The 26576-nt window shown below is 43.1% G+C and overlaps 1 protein-coding gene across 1 annotated transcript; it reads right to left on the reverse strand.

Moving 5' to 3' along the window:
• Nucleotides 1-6421: 6421 nt before the first annotated feature.
• LOC147893995 (pentatricopeptide repeat-containing protein At3g16610-like) lies at nt 6422-9863 on the reverse strand. The gene is made up of 2 exons (XM_087385531.1): nt 9363-9863; nt 6422-9250 (listed from the first exon to the last, which is right to left on the reverse strand). The coding sequence occupies exons 1-2, from the start codon at nt 9601-9603 to the stop codon at nt 6483-6485; spliced, it is 3009 nt and encodes a 1002-aa protein (XP_087241657.1). The 5' UTR covers nt 9604-9863; the 3' UTR covers nt 6422-6482.
• Between the last annotated feature and the right edge of the window lie 16713 nt (nt 9864-26576).

Genomic DNA, 26576 nt, shown 5'->3' on the forward strand with positions numbered 1-26576 from the left:
AGCATATGATATAGCAACAAAGTTGTAGGAACTCGTACTATGCATGGCGAAGGTACTTTGAGATGGATCCACAAAAATACATATGCATAGTCCATGACAAGATGGACTAGAAGAAGATAGTAATTCCAAGACTTTGGGTGAGCTCAAAGGACATTGTTTTCGCATGGCGGTTACAAGTTTCACTTATTGGAATGATTACCCATGGGCATGGACACGGTCATTATGGGCACTTCACCCTCAATGGTTTGTGGACATCTAGCCCCAATTTGACACCTGGATCCCTTTCAATTTTGTTGTGCAACTTGGAGAGGATAGATACATATGACCTTGGAGACCTTGCTACTGATGTGATTCCAAGAAGCAATGTCTAACTTCTAAATTCATTTATGCTCTAGAATGGCATTGAAGTCTCATTATAGTTTTGAAGGTATGAGCCTATCCACTATGGGTGGCTCATGTGAAACTGTAGATGGCACAATCATAAATGCAGATTTAGAGACTATATCACATGGTGACCCAATGTTTAGCATGGATGCCATGACAACTTCCATTGCAATGGCTACAACCACATGCAATACTTCCTTGCCATCACATAGACGTGAAAACCCAATTTCTTTAAATGGAAGTGTTACAATTGAGCCGCCATACCAAAAGTTTCCATAGAACTTGCTAGAGACTTGCTACTCCATCCAGATAATTATGCATCTGAAAATAAAAAAATATCCTTATTTGCATACCTTTCTCTTCTTGTAGGAAGGGGAATTTTCAAGGCTATTTAATTGGGCTTCTTGATGGTAGGGCGCACACATGAGGACATTGATGCAATGTTCAAAAGGTTCTCTAGGAACTTGTGAGAGGGACAAATGTTCACTTCCCTCATCTGATGGATGCATTCAAAAATATACATCATCCTCACCAGCACCATTTCTTCTTACATGGGAATGAACTGTGGAAAATTGATAGCGAGGGACAACCATTGTTGCCAACAGGCTGTCTAAATGTACTGCCAATTGCTAAATTTGTGAGAGACCACTTGCAAGTAATATCAAGGATAAAGGATCACATTAAGTTTTGGGACAGGTGTGCAAGTGGAAAGAATGCATCATATGAGTCCTAAATTAGGCCAGTGATAGATTACTAAAAAAACCTGATTTTGGTGAGCTCAAGCAAGAAAACATCTCTGAGACAAGAGTGCATACAAATTTTGGGCCAAGATCACACTCAGCCAATGACAAGGATAATATATATGCTTGCATTAATGAGTTCCAAGGCTATGAGGAATAGAATGATCACTATTGTGGGCCTCTAAGAGGTAAGCCGAGGGAGGAGTTTAGACCAAGGGTAGATGTTAAGCAAGGTGACTTTGTTTTAGTGAGGCCATCGAACCATATATACCCCATATGGCTTGGAGTTGAGAAAAGTTCTTAGTGATGCAGATGTCTATGCTGATTGTTGGAACAAGTATTGGCCAGAGAATAGGTTGGATCCACAAGTATGGGAGTGTGCTAATGCTGTGGTCTAGTCGTGGATGTCAAAATCCATAAATAGACCCAAGAAGATTAAGATTCCATAGAATGTATGTGCCAAAGCACAAGAAGGATTGCTTGGTATCAGAATGTAGAAAATGGACCAAGTGATGATTTTCTCATTGGTAATGTTGATCTCCCAAACTGAGCCTGAATGTAATTTGACATAAATTGACCCAAGAGGATTAAGATTCCACAGAATGTATGTCTCAAAGCACAAGAAGGATTGCTTGGCATTAGAGCGTAGAAAATGGACTAGGTGATGATTTTCTCATTGACAATGTTGATCTCCCAAACTATGAGCCTGAATGTAATATGTTGTCTCATGTGATGCTTCTCATCAATTTTTTTGTGATCATTAATGATGCATAGTTGCATATTAATAATACAATTTACATATTCTGAAGTCTTTTGCCAATTTTGTTTCTTGTGGTTCAATTTGCACGGTGTTTATTAATACCACCAACTGGTGTTTAGTAACACTGCTAGAAAATTATACATATCATCCCTAAATGGTGTTTATTAACACCACCAACTACATGATTTTCAAACTCTGCCCCACTACCAAAATGCTACATTCCAATTACTATGACCAATTAACACCACCAAAATGCTACATTCCAATTACTATGACCAATTAACACCACCAACTACATGATTTTCAAACTCTTCCACACTATCAAAATGCCACATTCCAATTACAATGACCAATGAAATTTTCCACAACTAATCAATAATCAGCAAAAAATTTCCAAATTTAATGAAACCCAACCAATTTCAAAACTCCCGAAATGCAAGATTTTTCCCACTTTATCTAATATGGTGTTCAAGGTAGCTCCATGGCCCGAACCTCCGGAAATCCCTCAATAGAGGGAGCCCAGTGCATAGTCTTAGAGCTGGAAGTTGAGAGGGCAATCCTCCTCCCCCTGGCACCTGAAAAGGCAGTGTCTTATTGAGGGGGGATTGGGCTACTGAAGCAAGGATGAGGTCGAGGGGGAGGGGAAGGGCATGGCCTTGCCCTTGCCCAAGGGGGATGGGGGATTAACCAGAGGAAGCACAAGAGGAGGAAGAAGTAGGTGAACCGATTGTGGGACAGAAAGGAAGGGGCGAGGGGAGGAGGGGGGGCATGGGTGACAAGGGTGACAATAACATGGGGACGAATGGAGGGGAGGAGGAGAGCAAGGATTGGGGTTGGGGGCAGGGGGGGGACTATTTTGGAGGAGACATAGGGCAAGGGGAAGGGATGTCAGCCGATGGCATAGAGGAGGCTTGCTACTGTGCAAGTGCCTGAAAACTTTGGGCCTCCTCTACAAGCGTACTCGGATATCTCTAGTCTCTGTTGAAGGATGCCCCCCTCAAGGGTCTCAAGAAGAATCGTCTCTGAAAGGGAATTCGGGTTCTCTACAGAAAATCCAAGTGGAGGTACTCCATCATCTTCCACAACTAAAATTGTTGACTCCGTGGGAGACAGAAAGGTTGGCCCTGTACTCTTGTAGGAGCCCCAAGAAATGTAGCATCAACAAAAAGTAGGGGGCGTGGTGGGTCAAGGACATGGTGGGTTGTTTCCATGTCCTCCACTATGAGCCCATGATACCAAGTAAAGAGATACACCAAGTGAGGGCCAATGAGATGGGGCTCCACTCCACAATTACTAGGGTGGTGTCGGGCAAGCTACGCCTCTTCCACCATAGATAGTGGTCTCTTATATGTGGTACCCTTCTAGTGCCAAGCTTGTCTGAATCCAATCTCTCACTTGTCTCCTCGTGAGCATGAGGGACACTATTATGTCCACTAGTACCTCAACTCTCCACTTGATGAAGGTCAAGGTGTTCAGGGATCAACTAGCATTGATTGGTCAAAAGGTAGACTCAAGCCAGTTGGCCCGGATGTTACTTGGGATGCTACCATGAAGGCATTTTGTCTTGTTGGCTTGGCAGCAGGAAGCAACTAAGGAGCAACAAGAAGGCACAAGAATGGAGCTGGAAAAAGAGCCCTGGCAGATGATGCAATTGGGCAAACCATGAGGGTAGGTATGCATGGCGGCATCCAAGAGGCCAAGTGGTGCTACAAGTGAGTAGTACCCTGCCCTTATATAGGGCAAGAAGGCTGGCCAACCAAGTCGGCCAGCTCATAGCCCAAGAATGGGCAGTCCACATCCCCATAAAGGGAAGTAGGTGGGGTCGGCCATAATGGCCTTGCTACTCTGTCAAATTTGGAGCCCCTTAGGGAGGCATTTGATATCTAGCAGATCAACCAAGCAGTGAAGGAGAAGAAGCAGCCAAAGCCTACACACCGAGCTCACTTAGGGCTAAACCCTAGGCTGTCTACCAAGGTGGCAAGAAGCTGATATCTTTTGGACACAGAGTCTACACATGCTCGAGGTGGAGCATGCGGGCTCAGAGATCTAGAGGTATCTGGTAGATAATCAAAGAACCTTTTAGTAAGATCAGAAGAACACATCCTGGTGGGACTCTGGATCTATCTATTGTATTGTGTCCATAGTTTTTGGATGAAAATATATTCTTTTGGTTGTTTCTATATTTGGCTTAGATCACTATCTATTTGCTAGTCTGCACATCCATGTGAAGCATAATAAGTTAAGAAGTTTGTGATTCCACCCACACACAAACACTATGTGAGCTCCTGGGCTATTCTATCAGTATTCCGTTGTGTGTACCCTCTATTGATTGATTTCTAACACTTTTGTAAAGTCACATTTGGCCACCTTGTAGTAGCCAATGGATCATGGCTCCCAGGGGAGTGTTGAGAGATATAATGCCATGCACACATAATTAGAGGTAAAGGTAGGAGCTAAGGTACGATGTGTGAATTAAAGTAGCCATCCAAGGATGTGGAGTACATGAGAAGATGATGTGGAGCAAGCACTACCACTACGAGAGATGTGGATTAGAGGATACCACATGGGTTTGACTAATCTAAAGGCTCTCTCTATATATAAGTAGCCTATCTTGAATTGTTCATCACACATTTTAGTACTACATTGAGTGTTTCCTACCTTATGTCTCTCTCATGGCGTTTTGATTCTCCTTGATCATCTTTTTCTTTATGTATCTAGACTAGGCTTAGCACATTTTGTCGTCATGTTTTACAGAAGACAACCCTATCACAAAAGAGGCACACATGGAGCTGAAGGCATTTCTTGAAACATGGTTTGGCCCTAATGCCCTAGAGATATGGTGCAATTTACACCATCCTCAACACCCTCTCGTAGTCATTGTGCACATAGACGAACATACTACTCTAATTTCTTTCAGTTTTGGATGCTACAGAAGCATGTACAATGAGTACAACTTACGATCCTATACATAAGGTAGATTTCCCCTTCTTAAGTTGTGGGTCATCCTTCACCTTTGGGAATAAAACCCAGAAGATAGGCCAAAGGGAAGAGGAAAGAAATATGCAGAAAGTGAAGTCCACCTGGATCAAAGAATGATCGATCAAAAGATGACTGCATGAATGGCTTCATGTATTGTTGTTTGACCCTAGGCACTTTGGCAAGAGCTGTTTCGAAAATTGGGAACCACTTTGAGTAGGAGTTCTATTGATCATCTTCAATCTGATGGGCAAAACCAAAGGGTGAATCAAGTCTTGGAATTTATGCTTAGGGCATACGTCTCCAGAGGACCTCTGATTGAAAAAAGACCCCAATGGCCACAAATTTCCTAGAATAGCGCTACGCATGCCACCACTGGTTACAGTTCAATCATGCTTGTGTCCAGATATCAACTGAAATCTCATGTTATGATTGGATTGAAGGGTATTCAACTAGATAGAGCACGATTTTCTGCTAGTAAACAAGTTTACTGAGAATTTTATGAGGGAATGAATGTATATTTGCAAATACCAAATGATTCAAAGACGTTACAGACAAGGTTGGTAGAAAAGCTATCCCCTAGGTATTGAGGATCCTTCTCAATCTTTAAAAAGATTAACAAGGTTGCAAATAAACCACCACACGTAAGTTTTTCATGTCAATAGACAGAAAGAGGTGTTAAGAGCTGGAGACAACCTCATTTCGCCCCAAGAACTTCATTAGTAGAGAATTTGACCTATTTCAAGAAAAAGAGACTTAGAAATAAGTTATCTATGAAGTTTAAAGTTAAGTGGATGATAGATCTGAAGAAGACCCAACTTGGGAGTCAATTGCTAGTTTGCAAAAAGGACTTTACCAATTTCATTTAAGAGTGAATGTTTAAAGGAGGGAAGAATGTTACGTACCTAGATGCTAACCCTCAAATCAGTAGACATAATCCAACACGGTTAGGGGGCCCTAGATTTAAGGCTAGAGGACTTAGATAATAGTAAAGGGCCAATTGGCTAATATTAGCAAGGATGGTTTCCCATAAAGCAAGATGCTCTTCTATATAAGAGTGGCCAACGCTATTGTTGAGTTCATTCTGTGTGCACACCACTGGATAAGTCTGGTCTAGGATCTTGAGCCTAAACTCCTGCCACCTATCAATGCCAAAGGTTCCTTGAAACGGGTCTTGGTGGTATGGGATACTAGACCTGTAGGCATGGGCTTGTGGGTCCCATATGCTCAGAGGTGGCTATGAGGTGAGTCACCTGTTGATTATATTTTTGTTCTCCCGATTGTTGTTTGGACCGTGTTCAGGGTTAGATCCTAGAGGGGACTCTATAAGGTGGTTGCACACGGATAGGTGGACAGGAGAAAAATCTTTATGACTGGGGGACTGCTATGGAAGACTTCACTTTCTGCAAAGCCATATCTACCTTGAAGCATCATGAATGCTCTTTAGACCGCCATATGAGCATTATAGGCTCCTATCCTCATCATCCACCCCTCTTTCCCCTTCCCTTCCTTACCCTCTTACCCTCCTTCCCCCTCCCCTATTCACAACGTGACCACAAAGGTATGCACAACTCTGTTAGCTTCAGTCCGACTCTGTCGTGACTGCTTCCATAGTCATTTTTTCACCCTGTTGCATCGACATTCGCTGCTGCATAGATATTAGACATTAAGACATAAGATGCAGCATCCTTTTCATCCAATTGCACTGCTTGCTCAAAGGCCTGTCTTCCAAGCTCTACATTACCCCACTTCCAACAAGCATCCAACAGAGTATGCCACACTGCGAGAACAGGTTGTAAAGAAATCTTCTCCAACATGGCTACACTCTCATCCAATTGGCCTGCACGGCAAAGAAGATCAACCATGCAAATGTAGTGTTCAATAGTTGGAGTAATGCCATACTCTATGCCCATCGCCTCAAAATACTTCCGGCCCTTGTGCACTAGAGCTGCGTGACTGCACATACTAAGAACATTAAGGAATGTGATCCCATTCGGCTTTATGCCTTCTCCTTTCATTCTCTCCACCATATGGAAAACAATTTCAGTTTCTCCTAGCTGGGCATATCCTGATATTAGGGCACTCCACGACACGACATCTGGAGATACACCCTCCAGTTGCATCTGTTTGAAACAGTTCAGTGCTTCCTCAACAAGCCCGTGATCAGCATACCCTGCAATTAGCCCACTCCACGAAAATAGATCTCGAACTGTAAGGTTGTCAAACACTTCCCGTGCCTTTGCAAGTGAGCCACATTTGCAGTACATGTTGACCAAGGCATTTCCAACAGAAGGAACTCCTTCCAACCCCTTTATGGCGATCTCAGCGTGTATTTCTCGTCCCTTGTCTATGGCTCCTGTGCTGCCACAAGCTTTCAGGCAGCAAACAAATGTGACAGCATCTGGAGAGACACCCTCCCATTGCATCTGTTGGAAACAGTTCAGCGCTTCCTCACCAAGCCCCCACTCCACATATCCTGCAACTAGTGCACTCCATGAGACTACCTCTCGAACTGGAAGTTTGTCAAGTACTTCTCGTGATTTCGCAAGTGAACCACATTTGGCATACGTGTCAACTAAAGTGTTGGCAACAAATGGATCCCTTTCCAACCCCTTTCTGGCAATCTCAGAATGTATTTCATGGCCCTTGTCTATGGCACCTGTGCTGCCACAAGCTTTCAAGCTGCAAATGAATGTGACAGAATCTGGACACACACCCTCCAGTTGCATCTGTTCGAAACAGTTTAGTGCTTCCTTACCAAGCTCATTATCAGTATATGCTGCAATTAGTGCACTCCATGAGACTACATCTCGAACTGGAAGCTTGTCGAAAACTTCCTGTGCTTCTGCAAGTGAGCCACATTTGGCATACATGTCAATCAAAATGCTATTAACACCAGGATGTCTTTCCAATTGCTTTCTGGCAATTTCAGCATGTATTTCTCGGCCCTTGTCTATCGCTCCTGTGTTGCCGCAAGCTTTCAAGCTGCAAACAAACGTGACGGCATCTGGAGACACGCCCTCAAATTGCATCTGTTCGAAACAGTTCAGTGCTTCCTCACCAAGCTGGTGCTCAGCATACCCTGCTATTAGTGCAGTCCATGAAACAACATCTCGAACTCGAAGCTCATCAGATATCTCCCGCGCTTTTGCAAGTGAGCCACATTTGGCATACATGTCTACCAAAATACTGCCAACAAAAGGATCTCTTTCCAGCCCCTTTCTGGCAATCTCAGCATGTATTTCTCGACCCTTGTCTATGGCTGCAGTGCTGGTGCAAGCTTTCAAACTGCAAACAAAAGTGACAGCATCCGGAGACACACCATCCAGTTGCATTTGTTCAAAACAGTCCAGTGCATTCTCACCAAGCCCATGCTCTGCATATCCTGCAATTAGTGCATTCCATGAGACTACATCACGCACTGGAAGCTTGTCAAGCACTTCCTGTGCTTCTGCAAAAGAGCCATATTTGGCATACATGTCAACCAAGGTGTTGCCAACAAAAAGATCTCTTTCCAACCCCTTTCTGGCAATCTCACTATGCATTTCTTGGGCCTTGTCTATGTCTCCTGAGCTACTACAAGCTTTCAAGCTGCAAACAAACGTGGCAGCATCTGGAGACACTCCCTCCACTTGCATCCGCTGGAAACAGTCGAGCGCTTCCTCACCAAGGCCGTGCTCCACATGTCCTGATATTAATGTATTCCAGCAGACTACATCTCGAACTGGAAGCTTATCAAACACTCCCCTTGCTTTTGCAAGCAAGCCACATTTAGCATACATGTCAACCAACGTGCTGCCAACAAAAGGATCTCTTTCCAATCCCTTACTGGCAATCTCAACGTGTATATCTCGGCCTCTTTCAGCATCTTTCAGTCTAGCACAAGCCTTAAGCAAGGCCACAACCGTATATTCGCTAGGACTTACACAATCCATTTGCATTTTCTGGTAGAGGTTAAAAGCCTGCTGTGATTCACCACAATTGATATGACCCATAATGAGAGAAGTCCAAGAATACTCATTCGGATTAACCAACCTGTTAAAAACGTGTAGGGCATCGCACATGCTTCCACAGTCCACCAACATTGGGACGACGTAGTTCCCTAGAGATCTATGAGCTTCCAGCCCAATTTTACACATGTACGCATGCAAGCGCTTAGCATACGTTCGATTTTTCTCTTTTCTGCAGTTCTGCAAGATGCGTACAAAGTTTTCAACCGAAGGAAGCTGAGGAGTCCGTTCCAAAGAGGTGAGTAATTGCTCTAACTCCCAACCAGTGTTGTCCCACATTTCCCATGCTTTAGATGCATTTATCTGACCAGTGGATGCCTTGGCCCCGTACATTCCCTTGCTTCCAAATTCGTTTTCCTCGAGCATGTCTTTAACCCAACCTGGATCGTCCCAACTGTGTGTAAGTTTATGCTTGAGATCTCGAGGTCTTGGGTTTGCCTGTTAGAACTGACAGCAGACACATCAGACTAGCCAGTATGTCTAAAGTCTTACCTGTGCAAACCGTTTTGTCGCTGTTCTTTCGATTGTCCCCCCACTGAGAGGGGTTGTACTCTCCTTGGCTTCCCCCCCTCGGAGCCTCGAGGGAAGCCAAGGCCATGGGGCGGGTCAACTTGGTGGAGAGGCGGGAAATCAGCTGCGGACAGCGCTGGTGATGCGAGGGTGTGCTACCGCAGAAGGTGCGCACTGCTTCTGTGGACGTGGGTGGTATGTACCAAACAACCCAACCTTCCATTTCGATGCTCCCATGCTTCAACCTTCTTCGTGCTCCTTTGTGAGGGAGGGAGATCGAAATTTTCTTCTTCCACTGGTTTGCTTGACTAGATATCTCATTTGTGGCTCGAGAAGTCCTGCTGTGCTTTCTCCTCTTTTCCCCTCCATCGACAAAGCTTACTCAATTCCTCTACTTCAGCAAGGTTTCTACTGACCCAATAAGCTTAACAGCACTAACAATGCCATTTAGGCTTGGTTCAACCTTCACACCAAACGGCCCCCAAGACTTGGTGGGCATGAACCACTCGCAGGCCATGACATACGTGGCAGGTGAACAACCCATTACACATACAATGCGCCTTCTGACGTGGATTCTATAGCGATCGGCAAGCATCCAATCTACCAATCGGCTGTTTCTTTCAAGTCTCACAACTTCACCCCATCTTCAAGGTTCCCGCCATCTTCACACAACACTCCATTTTGCTTCCTTTCTTTGGTATGTCCACCCGCCGAGCTTTGGCAATTGTAAAAGGGGTGCCCAACAATTTGCACTCCAAACTTATGCAAGGTCTGCCATCCCATTCTTTTAGGTGCCCCAACAATGAGCACTTGTTGGTCTGTAAACAGCCTTGGTGCAAAGAAGCTCTAGTGTCAGGATACTAAACAACTACCACAAGGTTTATTAGGAAGGGAACCACATCTATCAAACCCTGCGTGTTGGAATTTTGTTGTGACTCCCTAAGATATATCTTGACTTCTTGTCTTAAGTATTGGTTTGGAAAATTTTTGTATGTTCAAGTTTTGCTCAGTATTTGCAGGGCCAATGGAAGGAGGCCATTACAAGGTTTAATTTCTTAGCCAAAAGACCACATATCTTAGCTCTCAACTTCTTGAAGGTTCGCTTCAATCTCCACTCAGCACCTGTTCATGTCAAACTTAGAATTGTACGTATTATGTATACTGACAAGGCCTTGAATGTTTTTATTATTGCTTGTTGTTTATTTGGCATATGTAGTTCAAAGTTAATACTCCTTGAGTTGTAATAGCATTCAAAGGAGAAGCAAACTTAATGTCGATGATTGTTGAGTTGGAGTTATGTTTAACAAGTGGTGGAAGAAGCAAGTGAAACAGTGCAATTATGAAGATAGAAATATAGCTTTGTAATAGATGTTGGAGTTGGAGTGCAAGGACACAGAGATGCAGGAGAGAAAGAAACTCAAAGGCACTGGTGCCAGTCTCCATGTGGGTTTGTGGAGAATGTCACTTCTGCCATCTCCTTACCAGTCACATGGAGAATGGCACCAATTTAGATTCTAGAGAGTGGACATGGATAATGGCACTTTCACATGGAGAATGGCACTAGTGCCAATATCCATGTGAGTTTATGGAGAATGGCACAATTGCCATTCTCCTCAAACTCACGTCGGTTAGAATGGCACCGGTGCCATTCTAACACACGTCAGTTAGTGGAGAATGGTAATTGTGCCAATCTCACTGGTGTCAGTCACATGGATATTGGCACCAGTGCCATTCTCCAAAAACTCACATGGATTGTAATGACACTAATGCCAAGCTCACTGATGTCACCAATGCCAACCTGAATGATGTTAGTCACATGGATTAGAATGGCACCTATGCCATTCTCTATAAACTCACATGTTTTAGAAATGCATTGGATAATGGCACTAGTGCCATGCTCACATGGAGAATGGAATTGGTGCCAATATCTTTGTCAGTTTGCGAAAACTGGGATAGATATCAGTCACATGGAGATTGGCACCAATGCCATTCCCCACAAACTCACATGGATTAGAATGGCATTGGTGCCATTCTCATCTAAATTGCACCAATGCCATTCTCTACAATTTGAAATTGATTGGCTCTGGTATCAATCTCATTTGAGGATCTGGAGAATGGCATGAGAGTGCTCTCAACGGAAGCAAGAACAGAAGAGGGAGAGAGAGAAACAGAGAGCCACACAAGTTTTGGTGGGTGCAGAACACCCTAATCTTCTTTTTCATTCATTTATATATGTGTTTAAGTATTGTACATAACCGAGGTAAAGGCATAGTGACCTTTAACCCCCACAACCTCCCACTTAAAGGACAATGTGCCTTTAAGGGAGAACAACCAGTGAGCATACTATCCAATGCCCATCAATACACGACAATACTCAAACCGCTGACTAGGTAGACTCTTCGTCAGCATATCTACAGGGTTATCATCTGTATGAACCTTGACAAGCTCTATGCCCTTGTCCTCAAGTACCTACCTGATGAAATGGTACCTGACCTCAATGTGTTTGGTCTTTGCATGAAAGACCGGATTCCGTGCTAGCTGAATAGCACTCATGGAATCACTATGCAATGTCGGTACACCTGTATGAATTCCCAAATCTCCCACTAGCCGATCAAGCCATATAGCCTCCTTGCAACCCTCTGTGGCTGCAACATACTTAGCCTCTGTGGTAGACAAAGCAACGCACTTTTGTGCGTGAGACGTCCACGACACTGCACCACCTGCAAAGGTGAACACATAACCAGAAGTGGATCTCCTACTATCCACATGCCCTATATAGTCTAAATCTATGTACCCAACCAAGTACACGCATGTCTCCTCTACCAAAGCAGATGCACATCTTCTTGGTACCCTTCATGTACCTCATGATGCACTTAACTGCCTCCCAATGCCTCTTTCCTAGATTAGCCATATACCGGCTAACAACTCCCACTACAAATGCAATGTGTAGTCTAGTAGCTATCATAGCATACATAAGACTCCCAACTGCTGATGCATAAGGAACCTTGGCCATCATGGCCCTTTCCTCATCTGATTTGGGACTATCTGTATGAATTAGTTTCACATATGGAGGCAATGGAGTACTCACTGCCTTCCGCCCCTACATATTGAAACGCTGCAATACTTTTGTAACATACTCTTTTTGTGAAAGCCAAAGGAGTTTCCTACTCCGATCACGCGTGATGCACATACCAAGAATATGACCTGCAAGTCCCAAATCCTTCATATCAAAGGCCTTATGCAACTTGGCCTTTAATGCATCTAGCTCATAAGTATTCTTGCTAGCCAATAGCATATCATCCACATTTAGTGCCAAGATTATCAGGCTATTATCCTTAGCCCTTTTAGTGTAGAGGCAGTGATCAATTTCACTCTTTCTAAAACCCTGGGACCGAATGAAAGCATCAAACTTCTGATACCATTCTCTAGGCACTTGCTTAAGACCATAGAGACTCTTCTTTAGCTTGCAAACTAAATCCTCTTTGCCCTTTTCTTCAAATCCTTCCTGCTGCACCATGTAAATTTCCTCATGCAAGTCCCCATGCAAGAAAGCTATCTTGACATCCATCTGCATAAGCTCCATATCCTCTGATGCCACTAGTCCAAGCATTCATCTAAGTGTGGTCATCTTCACCACCGGAGAGAATATCTCATCAAAGTCCACACCCTTCTCTTGCTTGAACCCTTTAGCGACCAAACGGGCCTTAGGCACATCATCACCTGTGACCTTCATTTTGTAGACCCATTTACATGGCAATGCTTTCTTTCCATGTGGCAAAGAAACCAAGTCCCAAGTCTTATTCTTCATAAGTGAACTCATCTCTGATTGCATAGCATATTCCCACTTGCGTTGATCCTCGCACATCATAGCCTCTCTGTAGCAAGAAGGCTCCCCGCAATCAGTAAGCATCACATAGTCTACCCCTGGAACAAACCTATCAGGCGGTCTAGACACTCTATATGATCTTCTCAAGGGCATTTCAGCTTGCTGTCCCACTTGCATATCTGCCACATTTGGCTCATCATTTCCACCAATAGATGATCCATCATCTACCCTTGATTGTATACCTGTGGGAGTACTTGGTGGTACCATTTCTTGCACATTTGGTGCATGGACAGCTTGCTGTCTATCAACATATGCAGGTGGATTCACATCCTAGAAAGTGATTCTCCTCATTTCCACATCCCTCATGGTTGCCTTATGCATCTTCTTCTCATTGAAGAGTACATCATGGCAGCGTATGATCTTCTTTGCTTTTGGATCCCAGAGACGATAGCCCATCTCTCCACTTTCACCATAACCCAGAAAGATGCATTTCCTAGACTTAGGATCTAGCTTCTTTCGAAGCTCTTTTGGCACATGTGCTTATGCCTCACACCCAAATATATGCAAATGAGAGTAAGAGGGCTTCTTGCCACTCCATGCCTCTTTAGGAATACCACCATCCAAACTCTTACTAGGTGATCTATTGATCACATGCACTGCAGTCTTCATTGCCTCAGCCCAAAAACCACCAGAAAGACTTACATTGGAAAGCATGCATTGCAACCTTTCTTGAATGGTATGGTTCATCTTTTCTGTAACTGGATTTTGCTCTGGAGTACGAGGGGATGTGAGCTCCCTCTTAATCCCACGTGTATCACAGAAATGTTGAAAGTCATGAGAGAGATACTCTCCACCATTGTCAGTCCGTAGGCATTTAAGCGTTCTACCTGACTGATTCTCAACCAAGGCCAGCCATTTCTGAAATACCTGGAACACATCACTCTTCCGAGCTATAGCATAAGCCCACACTTTCCTAGTTGCATCATCAATGAATGTCACATAGTATTCAGCCCCGCCTAATGACCGTGTAGGCATGGGACCACATACATCTAAATGCACCAAATCAAGCTTTTCAAACTCTTTCTTTTCCCTTCTTTTATGGGCTGATTTAGTCTGCTTCCCATAGAGACAGTGCTCACAAAATTCAAAATCAGAGAAACTCAAATGCGGTACATAACCCAAATAGCATAAGAGTTTCATTCCATTATGGCTCATGTGCCCCAACCTGCAATGCCACAAACAAGTGCTTGGCTGCTCGGTTATTGCAACAACATGATCAAATGCCCCTGATACATGTAAGGGATACAAAGTCCCACACTTGGCACGCCTGGCGAAAAGCATAGAGCCCTTTTGAATTTTCCAACTCTGAAAGCCAAAAGTGGTGTGAAAACCAGCATCATCTAGCTGACCCATTGAAATAAGACTCTTGGTCAACTTAGGCACATGTCTCACATGTTTCAAAATAAATGTAGACCCATTTGCAAAAGAAAACTTTATGTCACCTACTCCCACTATGTCACATGCATAGTCATTTCCAAGATGCACACAACCTGTCTTTCCACTGTCATAAGTGGAGAACCATTCCCTATGGGGAGTAACATGGAATGAAGCACCAGAATCCAAAATCCAATCCTGGGAATATGCATCATTTGAAGTGGTAAGCAACTCTGCAGATAAACTAGACATGAAGAGAACGTCATTGTCACTATCATGTGTGATTGCATTGATCTCCTCGATCTTTACTTTTCCTTTGTCCTCCTTGGACTCTCTTCCTTATGATTTGCACCCCAATTTGCATTCTTTTTCTTATCCTTTTGCTCTATTTTCAGCTTGTAGCAATCCTTTTTCATATGGCCCTTCTTGCCACAGTGGTAACACTCAATCTTCTGTGCCATGGATTTGCTATGAGACTTCCCTCTTTCTTGGGACTTCCCCTTGAACTGTGATCTGCCCCTTTGCACATTTAAGGCTACATCCTACTTGTTGCCATCCATAGACTTCTGTCTAATCTCCTCGACCAACAAGCTACCCACAACATCATCAAATTTCAGTACTCCACCAGGTGCAGAGTTACTGACAGCTGTACGAAAGGTATCCCATGAGGATGGCAATGAACATAAGAGAAATATTGCCTTAGTCTCCCCATCAAAATTCATCTTCTGATCCTGAAGCTGGCTGAAAATAATATTGAATTCATTCAAGTGAGAAGCAATGGAGACCCCTTCCTTCATCTGCAGCTCAAACAAGCTCTTCATGAGGTAAACTTTATTAGAGGTAGTTTCCTTCTCATAAGTGGCACACAGTTTCTTCCATAAATCTTCCGTAGTCTGCTCATTTACTACTGTGAAATAAATTGACTCTGCAAGATGAAGTCTAATAGTAGACTTTACTAATGCATCCAACTCATTCCAATCATCCTCAGACATATTTGCAGGCTTAGCTTCAATCCCTGCCAAGGGTTTAATCTGCTTCTTCTGAATAAGCACATTCCTTATCTGTTCTTTCAACAAAGAAAATTTTATCCCATCAAACTTTTTAATGCTGAAAAACTCCTTTTCAGACATGGAAGAGGATGCCATGATGCAAATAAAGCAAAATCCCAAATGCTAGTGCCTGCAAGAGAGAATCACACCAAATACCAGGTGCACCCAAATGTGTATGCCACAATAGAGTGAAATATCACCAAAACTCATGTCTCAAAGCATCTGACTCGTGTGCATATACTATGCATCCATATGAGCGAAACTGGCCCAAAAGAAAATGCCAATTGCAATGGCAATCCAAAATGCCAATAAGTGCCAAATGACTCAAGCATAAACACCGTCCACTGGCATATGCATTAATAATATCTCATCCAAGAGAGCATAGCACTATCAGTGCATCACCTGCAATGTGTCAAAGCTGTCCCTCGGCATAAAATAGCATCCATGTGCAAAGCGTCCATAAAAATAGCATCCCACAAGGGAATTTGGGCCTATCAGCGCATCCAATAAGGACCGCAATGCATCCAAATGGCCTATAAATCATCCACTGCAACCCAATGCACACCACGAATGAGCGCACACTGCTCAAACTGCAACCAGAGTGATCTGCATAAGGTATGCTCAAGAAATCATAGTCCCACGATAATGACCGCTACTGAAAATAGAACCTGAGATGCCTCAAAACATGGGCGCCATTGCATAATCGGACTCAGCAAGAAAATCTGCAAATATCTCTCTTCTGTTGGAACTCCAAAATCCCAACCGATGAGTGAGAAATGGAAGTCAACACTTATCCACTACCATGTGGCATAAATCTAAGGTTTCAAAACCTTAGAATGAAAAATGCATAACAGAGAGACGAAATCGAATACACAGAGATCTATAACTCTAAAAATCCTCCACCGAATCGCGTAAGAACTGACAGGTAGGGGTTTTTGGGCATCCGGAACACAATGGGACAGACGGTTTTGGAAACCGTGGTCTCAATCACTGGGTCCAACACATGGATTGAAAAACGTTTTTGGAAACAGAGCTGTTTGTAAACTCCACCGATGAGCAACATAGAAATTTTAGGACCTCCTGAGTCCACCAGAACTGACAGATCTGCAAATGGTTGCTTCCTGAGTTCCAACACCTGGGCAAAAAAACACAGAAATTGACACAGTGAGTCAGAAATCCAATGAAATGATCCCAGATTCAAGAATGAAGGTGTTTCCAAGCTCCTGAAGTGAAGTGGACACCAAAAGCAAGCAATAGTTGCCTCTACAAGTCAATATAGAGTCCCTGTCATCGAACGGAATAGGGAAAAGCTCAAAAAACCGACTTTTTCTTTGAAAACACTTAACAGGCTCTCAAAACCACTTCGCAAAACCAAAGTGACTTTTCCAAAGGTTCCTCCAAGGTCTCTACACACTTGGATGCAAGTAAAGTCACCCACAAAGCTTCCCACAGAGCTGCTAAGCTTCAAGCATTCACGCACACTCAGCTAGATCACCCGGGCTCTGATACTAGTTGAGAGTGCTCTCAATGGAAGCAAGAACAGAAGAGGGAGAGAGAGAAATAGAGAGCCACACAAGTTTTGGTGGGTGCAGAACCCCCTAATCTTCTTTTTCATTCATTTATATATGTGTTTGAGTATTGTACATAACCGAGGTAAAGGCATAGTGACCTCTAACCCCCACAGCTTAGATCAACTACCTGCAAAGAGGGCAACATTAGCTATGTCGGCGTCCCCTGAAACAAAGGTGAAATGGCTTGGGCGCACAATGTCAAAGATGTTGTCAATCAGAAGGACCAATGTGGCTCAAGCGGTTGAATGTAGAGTAGAAGCAATGCACAATCATCTCGATCCAAGAAGTCTATGGGCTTCAATAGAATGCAAGAAAAGGAGAGAGAGCCTAAGAGTAGAAGTCATTGCCAAAGTGACGATGTTTTGGTACAAAAACATGAGAGTTTCTCCAAATAGAAAGGACATCTATAAAAAGCGGACAGGATGCAAGGTATTTGAGGAGCAGACCATACACATGCTAGATACAACGCAAGTTAGTGGTGCCTAAACCAGCCCGGTGGTTGGAACATCATGCAACTGTAGGCTGATTCAGCTCAATCGCCAGTTATGTGATTGTCCTAAACCAGTGTGGTTGAACAGACATTAGTTGTTGTCCAGCCCAATGGCGTGGTTGAGTAGAAATTAACAGCAATCATATTGTTATTTTACTAAACCAACCCAGTGGTTGGAACCTCATGCAACCGTGGCAGTTTCAGCTCAATCACCAATTATGTGATTGTCCTAAACCAGCATGGTTGAACAAACATTAGTTATTGACCAACCCGATGGTTGAAAATTATTGTGTTTCTTAGTACTTAAATTCGTTAAATTTAATGTCCTACTATTCCGATCATATACCACTATTTCTAGACCAGGATGGCTTGGACTTAATGTGATTTTCCTAAGCTAGCCCAGTGTTGGTTCAAGACAAATGGTTCATGACAAACAGCAAGGAGTACTGACATAAATTGTGATTGAAATTATGAAATTCAGAAATGAAAAGCAATATATTGTTATTTTCTAATTGTGAAATTCAGAAATGAAAAGCAATATGCTTGTTATTATCTAATATGTGAAGTTGAGACCGTCAGGCTAAACTAGCTCAGTGGTTGAAATTGTGACTGTCCTAAATAGGTCCTAAACTAGCCCGACAGTTGACTGTCCTAAACGTGTCCTAAAGCAAGGTCCATGACCATCGAGGGGAAGACCGTTGAGCTCCATTTTTGAGGAACCCATGAGTAATCTTCTTGTGTACTCGCTTATCCAGATTGGGCTCTCACGAACGAAAAATTCTATCTAGCTGAACAACAAAGCTTCATGGCTAAGCTACTTATCGAGAAAAAAAAAACTTTTTATAATTGTCCTAAACGTGTCCTAAACCAGCTCGGTGATTGAAATTGTGATTATCCTAAACCAGTTCGGTAGTTGAAATTATGATTGTCCTAAACTAGCGCAGTGGTTGAAAATTGTTTTGCTTCACTATATACTTTAATTAGACTGTGTTCTTGTCTTGTTTTAGTAGTACAAGAAGGGGGCTCACTGTTCTATTATTCCCGCATGTTAAGTCAGTAGACGGAGTTGTATCTCAAGTTTATGGATCACAATCTGGACATTTCATTTGGGCAGAAGAGCTTTGAGCATTGTAAGCCCTGGTACATCAAGAAACTCAAAGACATGAATGTTTGTTGTTGCAAAACACACATATACTTTGACCTGCCCAGCAAGCTATGAATGACTTGAGATCTGGTCGTGTTGGAGCATTGCTCCATGGGGATTGATGCCCATGCCTCTCTAATGAATGCGCAGTCTGTAGGCCACCTGGATCCTCATCATGTGTTGTAAGGGAGAGAAGGTATTGTAGCCTAAGGTCTCTGTAGGAGCCAATGGTTTGTCCAAAGGGAGACCGTGAGTGGCACTACATTGAATGCATTGGTGGCACATGCAAGCATTGCAGTTTGAAGTTGAAGAAGAAGACATTCAATGTCTATCCAAATGAAATGAGGGAAGACAACCATGCTCTAAAATGGAGGAGATTTGAAAATGTCAATGTGGAAGGATCCAATAAAAAGAGATGTCTACTATCATATAAGAGCACTCAACCAAGGGAGCTCATAGGTCACTATGGTTCAATCCATCCCAAAATATGTACTTCACAATTTCATGGCCAGCGAGTAGGATAAGTAGTTCAAGACATGCCTTGCCAATTTTCCCCATGACACTATTGTCTCTGTCATAGATTTTGCTGAAAATTATTTATTACAAGATGAGATACAAAGTGCTCACTAGTACAACAAGCAGATAACAATTCTTGTGCATATCACGTACAGTCATTTGCTTGATTCTTCCACGCCTGATGCCAATCTGCTTGCTGACTCACAAGAATCCAAATCAATGCAATGCACATACCATTTCTACATTTCAGATGATAGGGAACATGACACCTTATTTGTGCAGCATGCTTTCCTACTGCATTGGAATTGGCTGAAAAGGAAAAATCCCCATGCGTAAAATATAAAACAACATTGGGTGTGATCAAATGGTGCTACCTCTCAATTTAAATCAGCGCATGGATTCTACTTCGTCTCAAGTTTCAAATCCCTAACCGGTCTAGACATGATGTGTAATTTCTTTGGGTCTAGCCATGGCAAGGGTGAACATGATGGATGCGGTGTTGTTATTAAGCAAGCTCTATTTAAACACCAATTAACATGCCCTCAAGAAAAACTCAGCGATGCCCATGATGTTGTAACATGGCTTACATCCAATGTCTCACGCACATTCAACATACAGTAAACAAATCCTTAAGAGTACTGTAGTATGTAGAGTGTTCCATGAAGTGAAAGGGGATGAAGTGCAAAGGAGAAGCCGGAACGATTGCATAAGAATTAAAGGAGTTCGTGGTCTGCATAGCATATGGGGCTTTTCGAACAACCAACTGATTAAAATAAGAAAACTTTCTTGTTTCTGCAGTGCGTGCATCATAGGGGATCATGACAATTGTGAGAACATTGCAATTGTGAAGACATGGGAGCAAGTTCAAGTTTTCCCTTTACATTCAGATGGAGTGACAAATAATGGAGAGACAAACGACTCACCATTGTTTGGGGAGAGTTTCAATGTTTTTAAAATATCCCAACCACCACCGTGCTAGTTTTATTGAATCCCATAACAAATCCACACATCCACAAATCCATTCATCTTGTAATAATAGAAGCAAACCACCACGTTGGTGGACGTTAATATCCTAGTGCAACTAACCACCACGCTAGCGATTACTTATCCTACACTACTATTGTGCACTATTGCCATGCTATCCTAAAGTCCCCTTTAGACTGGTTATCTTTAACCATCAAATTTCAACAACCAAGCTACTTAAAACATTTAAATACTAACATGGAAGCAAGTCAACACAAAATCAAGTATTACGAGGACCATAGGTCATGGATGATGGTAGGTTGAGAAAGTTCACAAGTCCAAGAAATGTCTACAAGATTTTTACTTTTTCAAAGTACAATGACATTTTGCGGCTCAAGGAAATTCCAAACTTCCAACTATCTTATCAACTTCTTTATATAGCAAAGCATCTCCCAGCTCTTTAGGCCAGTCTGATGCACTATGGCAGACCTCTTCACACACTCGGATCACACACTGCTTGCTTGTCTATGCCAACTTGTATGCCCATAGTAACTCCTCCTTTTGCTTGGGGTCCTCTTCATCCTGGTATTTGCGCTCTATACAACTTTGTGCCTCCATCATGACCTGCCAAAATAAACCTACATCATGAGCTTGACAAGTACCTTAAAGGAGCAGAAAAAACAATAGCCAAGGAAATCAATATTCACCATCTGTGTGCCGACTCCAAGTAATAAACCCACCATCGAAGCATGTCCTCCTTGTAGCTATTTTCCTCCTTCTTCTTCAGGTTTATTTCTGCAAGGAGGTCATTCAACATCATTTTTAGATAGAACAAAAGCATTCCAAAGTCTTTTGGGTATGCCAGAGATTCGTAGTATGTGGATTGGTGTACAGAGCTTTGGGGCTAGATTTCATAATGGGCTCTTAGTTGTGTCTGCACTGCACTTAAATAGGGAGAGAGTTCATTGAGCTCGACCTTCTCATTCTTCAGTCTCACATTACTTGTCTAATTGAAATCTTTCGTCTCACATTAGTTGCCTAATCGAAATCTTTTGTCTCACATTAGTTGACTAATCGAAATCTTTTAGTCTTACATTAAATGTCTAGTCGAAATCTTTCGTATCACATTAGTTGTCTAATCGAAATCTTTCATCTCACATTATGATCCTTGGCATGTCAGAGGACACTATCTAGTCACATAGCTGAGAAAACATTGCCCAAGTAAACTCTGGAGAAGATTAACAATTCAATAGATTACACACAGATTACATAGATTGCATCTCAAAGACTCCTTTCCTATCAAAGTGCGGATCGTACTAGCCTAGTGCACACAAAATTAGCAGAAGAACTAAGGAGGTTCAAAGCACACAGAATAAGACATGAGAGGGAGATAGCAAATCTATATCTCTTGCAATGTATGTTCTCAACAATACATGATAGGCCTCATATAGAGAGTGCCCTTTGAATAGTCAACATTGTGGGATCCTCTCATCCACATCTCTCCTTGTGGATATCCTCAATCCACATCTCCACATCATGTAGTCCACATCCTAGGGTGGCTACTTTAATTCTTTCCTATACCATACCTTAGCCTCTAATTATGTGCTCATGGCACCACAACTCTCAACACCTCCCCTTGGTGCCATGATACTTTGGCTATTGCAAGGAGGTCAGATGTGAGTTACATTCCATCACCTCCCCTTAGTGCATGCATTGCTACTTAAGGTGGTCAAGTGTGGCTTTTACATGTCAATACCTCCCCTAGGTGCTTTCATTGCTACTCTCAAGTGGTCAAGCTTATTTTACAAACGTGTGGGCTAAAGGTGGCAAGGATTTTGCTTTTCAATGCTTCATGTCGATGGCGTTTGCTTCTTCACTTGATGTAGGTTGATAGATGATGCTTTGTTCTTCCATGTGCCTTGATGCTTTATGTGTGGATGCCATGCTTTTTGCTATGGTCATCTCATGCACTTGTGCTTTTGGCATGCTTATGATAGCGATGTGTGCATTCATGCTTTGATTTGTCATTTGTTGCAAAGGTCTTACCGATTGATTTCTTTCAATATTGGCAGTGTCTAATTGCATACAATAATTATGACTTGATAGACGCGTAGAGCTCAAAAAGACGATCACTTTTCCTTTTTGGAGCATTTGTAAATTCTTCCTGGGTTGGAAGTTACGGCTTGTCAAAGTTCTGTGAAGAAGAGGGGCCTTTGATGATGTGGCACAGGGGGCATTCACATGCTGCAGATACACTGTGCTTAGCAGGGGTCTTTGTGCTTAGGTGGCACTGCTGATTGTGCATGCTTATGTGGCAGTTAACCAATCCTGAACCTAAACCTAACCATGGCATACTGGGTTGACCTGATCGGGGTTGGCTTTACCAACCTTATCCATTGGTTGACCCAAGGTCAAATACACCTAACTATGGTTAGTTCCTATCTTCCACGTGGCAGTGAACTAGGTGGCCTAAGGTATGAAACCTTAGGTTGCTTTCAGAGGTTTTGAAGGCAGCGGAAGTTCTAAAGGCATTGCATGGTTTGCTAGAGAGGGTCGTGAGGGTCGCCTTTGCTTGTTGAGCCGATGTAGTTGTTTGTAGAAAGATATGAGCCGTCATGGGCTGGCGTCTATGGCCAATGGCATGGATTGCGAGTTTGCTGGAGTCGCTTGTCGTGCCTTTGTTGTTGGTGTTTTGTCTTGCATGTCGCTACTTCTAGAACTTGGGAGGACTATGTTATAGCTGAGGACTGCAGAGCCGAGTCACAGGGTTGAGGGTAGTTGTTTGATGTCGATGGGGATCAAGCTCCAGTGCTCAAAATTTCTCACGACAAGGCTGCTTTCTACAGCTATAGTTTTCTCGGTGTGCAGGACACTTTGACAACAAAGGCAGGCACTACTTCGAGAACTGCTATGTTGCTGCTAAGCATGAAGCAGACATAAATTAAGGATACCAGACGTTTCTCTTTGTTTGGAGCATGATGTGGCTAGAGGAGCTGAGTCTGAGTCGTGTAGGCTATTGTTGGAGTCGTCCATGATGCAAGAGCCCACCGTCATATGAATTGTTGGAGCCATTGCTACATAGGAGAGTAGGAGCCAACTGTGGAGCGTAGGCTCTATTATGAGAAGGTTGTTGTAGGTGGATACCTTAGTTGTTGTAGAGACTGGTTATTGATGAAGCTTAGGCTGTGGGAGTTGGGCTTGCAGTAGCAGCTAGGAGTCATGAGCAGCTGGTTACACAGAGCGTGGCTCCTTTGCCTGGAGCTGGAGCCGGCGATGAGCAGTCAAGGCTCTTGGTGGTAGCTTATTGAGGGCGTAGCATGAAGAGAGTTGCTGGCGTTGAAGCTAAGGAATGTTGTAGCGTGGGAGCCCGTTCGCCTTGGTGTTGCTGAAAATGTGGGCGCTCAGAGATGGCAATGGCTGAAGTCGATGGAAGGCCTTAGAGCCTTAGTTTTGCTTTTGCTCTTTGTATAGGCTCTCACATAGAGTCTCGTTTACTTCTCCTAAGCCCTCCATTGATTCTCTCCCTCAAAACCCACGAGTCCTCAGAGAAATGCTCTCTGTCTTTCTTTCTGAAATATGGAACTCGGATCTCTCTCTCAGCCAATTGAGTGAACACTCAAAAGAACGTCAATATCTCATAGAAGAAAAAGAAAATATTCTAGTTCTCCCAAGAATGGAAATATCTCAAATTCTCATGGATGGAATTCTCTCAATCTAAAACTAAAACTAACCTAGGAGAAAACATGTGCTCTTAAGGCAAGCCTACAACTAATCTAGGAGACTAGACCTAAGCTCTGATACCATATCAAAGTGCAGATCGTACTAGCCTAGTGCACACAAGATTAGCGGAAGAACTAAGGAGGTTCAAAGCACACAGACTAAGACATGAGAGGGAGGTAGCAAATCTATATATCTTGCAATGTATGTTCTCAACAATACATGATAGGCCTCTTATATAGAGTGCCCTTTGAATAGTCAACACTTGTGGGATCCTCTCATCCACATCTCTCCTTGTGGATATCCTCAATCCACATCTCCACATCATGTAGTCCACATCCTAGGGTGGCTACTTTAATTCTTTCCTATACCATACCTTAGCCTTTAATTATGTGCTCATGGCACCACAACTCTCAACATTTCCTTCAAATTACATCTCAAGGACTCCTTTCATTTAGGAGGCTGGTTCCACATCGCTTTGAGTAGATCGCCTTTTTGAGCTCCCTAATTGCAGGCTCGGCCCTCCTTGCTCCTTTCCAGAATGGGGCTGGTTCCTTACTTCAGGGGCCCAGCCCCTCCCATTCATGTTGCTTCCTCTTTCCTTGATTTGAGCTTCCTAGTTGTTGCAGGCTTGGCCCTTCTTGCTCCTTTCCTGAAGGGGGTTGGTTCCTCCCTTTAGGCTCCTTTTCCTCACAGTCAGGCTCGTCAGTCTTGGCCTTCTTCAATTTGAGCTCCTTGTCTTTTGTATTTTTTCCCCAAATGGCAAATTGAGCTACAACATCTACTTTCTCGTCGTAGATAGCTGTAGCAGGCAAGCACATTTGATCTGTCCATGACTTGGACAATGGAAAATGGCATTCTCTACATAGCAATCTTGGATGTACAAACATCCTAAAGCAAAAAATGTGCACGAGATGTGTAGCATGCAGGCCATTGGATCATGCAATCATCTATGATGGGGATATGGCAGACCATGCATTTCGAACCCTACTACATAGTAGGATAGGCATCCGATTTAACTATTGCAGCTATCAATACCACAGTCTTGCTCTGTACATGATGATGAAGTTGCTTCTTGATTCCTTCCTTTCTCATCCTAAGCTGCATTGAAGCTACTTAAATTGCTCAAAAACATCAACATGTGTCATTTCCAAGACTTCCACTCTGGTTTGAAAATCTCTTAGGACAACGGACTGCTTTTCAAAACTGTCAAACGCCACGGCAAGCTCGTGCATAGCCCTATCATAATCTTGTTACAAGGTCTTGTAGAGCTTAATCTTTGAACTTCCAACAGTGTTTTGAAAAAACAACCCTCACTGTGGCTATTGCAACTTGCTTCACTATGGCTGCTCTCTGCATCCTTCCTAGTCTAGAGAGCTACCTCATTATCTTCTCCACCCCAACTGCTCTCTATCCCATCCTTCCTGGCCTTGAAGCTCTCTCGCAGTTCTTGCATCACCTTTCTGGTTTCTGCATTCTCCCTTTTCAGCTCCTCCATCATCTGGTCTTTTTCAATGTTCAATGCGTTCTGCATGTTGTAGAGCCATTTGTAAAGACCCTCCTTTTTGGCTCTCTGATCTTCAAGAACCTTTTGCATCATTGCTAGCTCCTTGTCTGCGATGTCCCCATCACTTCTCACTTCTTCAAGCCTATCTCAGAGCTCCTTGATGCGCTTCTCTACTTCTTCTCTTCGATGCCTTTTCATTTTGACCATTTTTGCAGTGGCCTTAGCTTGCTCTTGTCCTCCTGCAAGGCCCTCGCTTGTGAGAATTTTCTCAAGTTGCGCTACCTTTGTTGCATCAATGGCTTTCTCTTGTAGAAAATAATTTTCTCAAGTTGTGCTACCTTTGCTGCATCAGTGGCTTTCTCTTGTAGAAAAGTCACCTTCAAAGACATCTTCTTATCGTATTGCTCAAAAATCCCTTTAAGGGTAGATGCCATCAGGTGCATTGCAACTCCAGTAGATTGAGATGACAATTGGGATTTGCCATCCATGCAATTCTTTAGGTTGGTTATCATGCTCTTGGAGATTGCCCTTGAGAAAGATACATCAGGTCCTTTCAATTTCTCTACTACTACTTGAACCTACTAGAACTTCATGGTTCCTCTCATATCAGGAAAGAAGTGAATGGTCTTCTTCAACACAACTTGGAGGTCTATTGGCAAGCTAGAAAGCTTGACTCCACCATCTTTATTAATCTGAGCGTTGGGGTATACATCTAGCATATCCTGTCTCTTCCACTGCTTCTCTAGGAAGTGTACTTGCAAATTGCCTCCAAGAATACCTAGAGCATTTTCAATCATGTTTTCAGTGATGGTAATCTTCTGACCTTGACTGACTAGTTGCCCCTCTTTCACGTTCACCTCCTATACCAACCTGGTGAAGTTTTTGAAAGCATCCAAATTGGGCTTTTGAAGAGCGAGAGAGGAGCTCCCATATGTCATGATTTCAAAATCAGGGGAGGAGAGGCTCTCGCACTATGCTG

This window comes from Dipteris shenzhenensis, chromosome 15 (assembly GCF_047967505.1).
Source record: "Dipteris shenzhenensis isolate YYH24624 ecotype China chromosome 15, Dip_SZ_1.0, whole genome shotgun sequence".
Classification (NCBI taxonomy): domain Eukaryota; kingdom Viridiplantae; phylum Streptophyta; class Polypodiopsida; order Gleicheniales; family Dipteridaceae; genus Dipteris; species Dipteris shenzhenensis.

Coding starts and splice junctions, on each gene's coding strand:
- LOC147893995 (XM_087385531.1), bottom strand. CDS start 9,603: ATGGAAGGTTGGGTTGTTTGGTACATACCACCCACGTCCACAGAAGCA. Junction 9,251..9,362: donor CGACAAAACGGTTTGCACAG/GTAAGACTTTAG, acceptor GGGACGATCCAG/GTTGGGTTAAAGACATGCTC.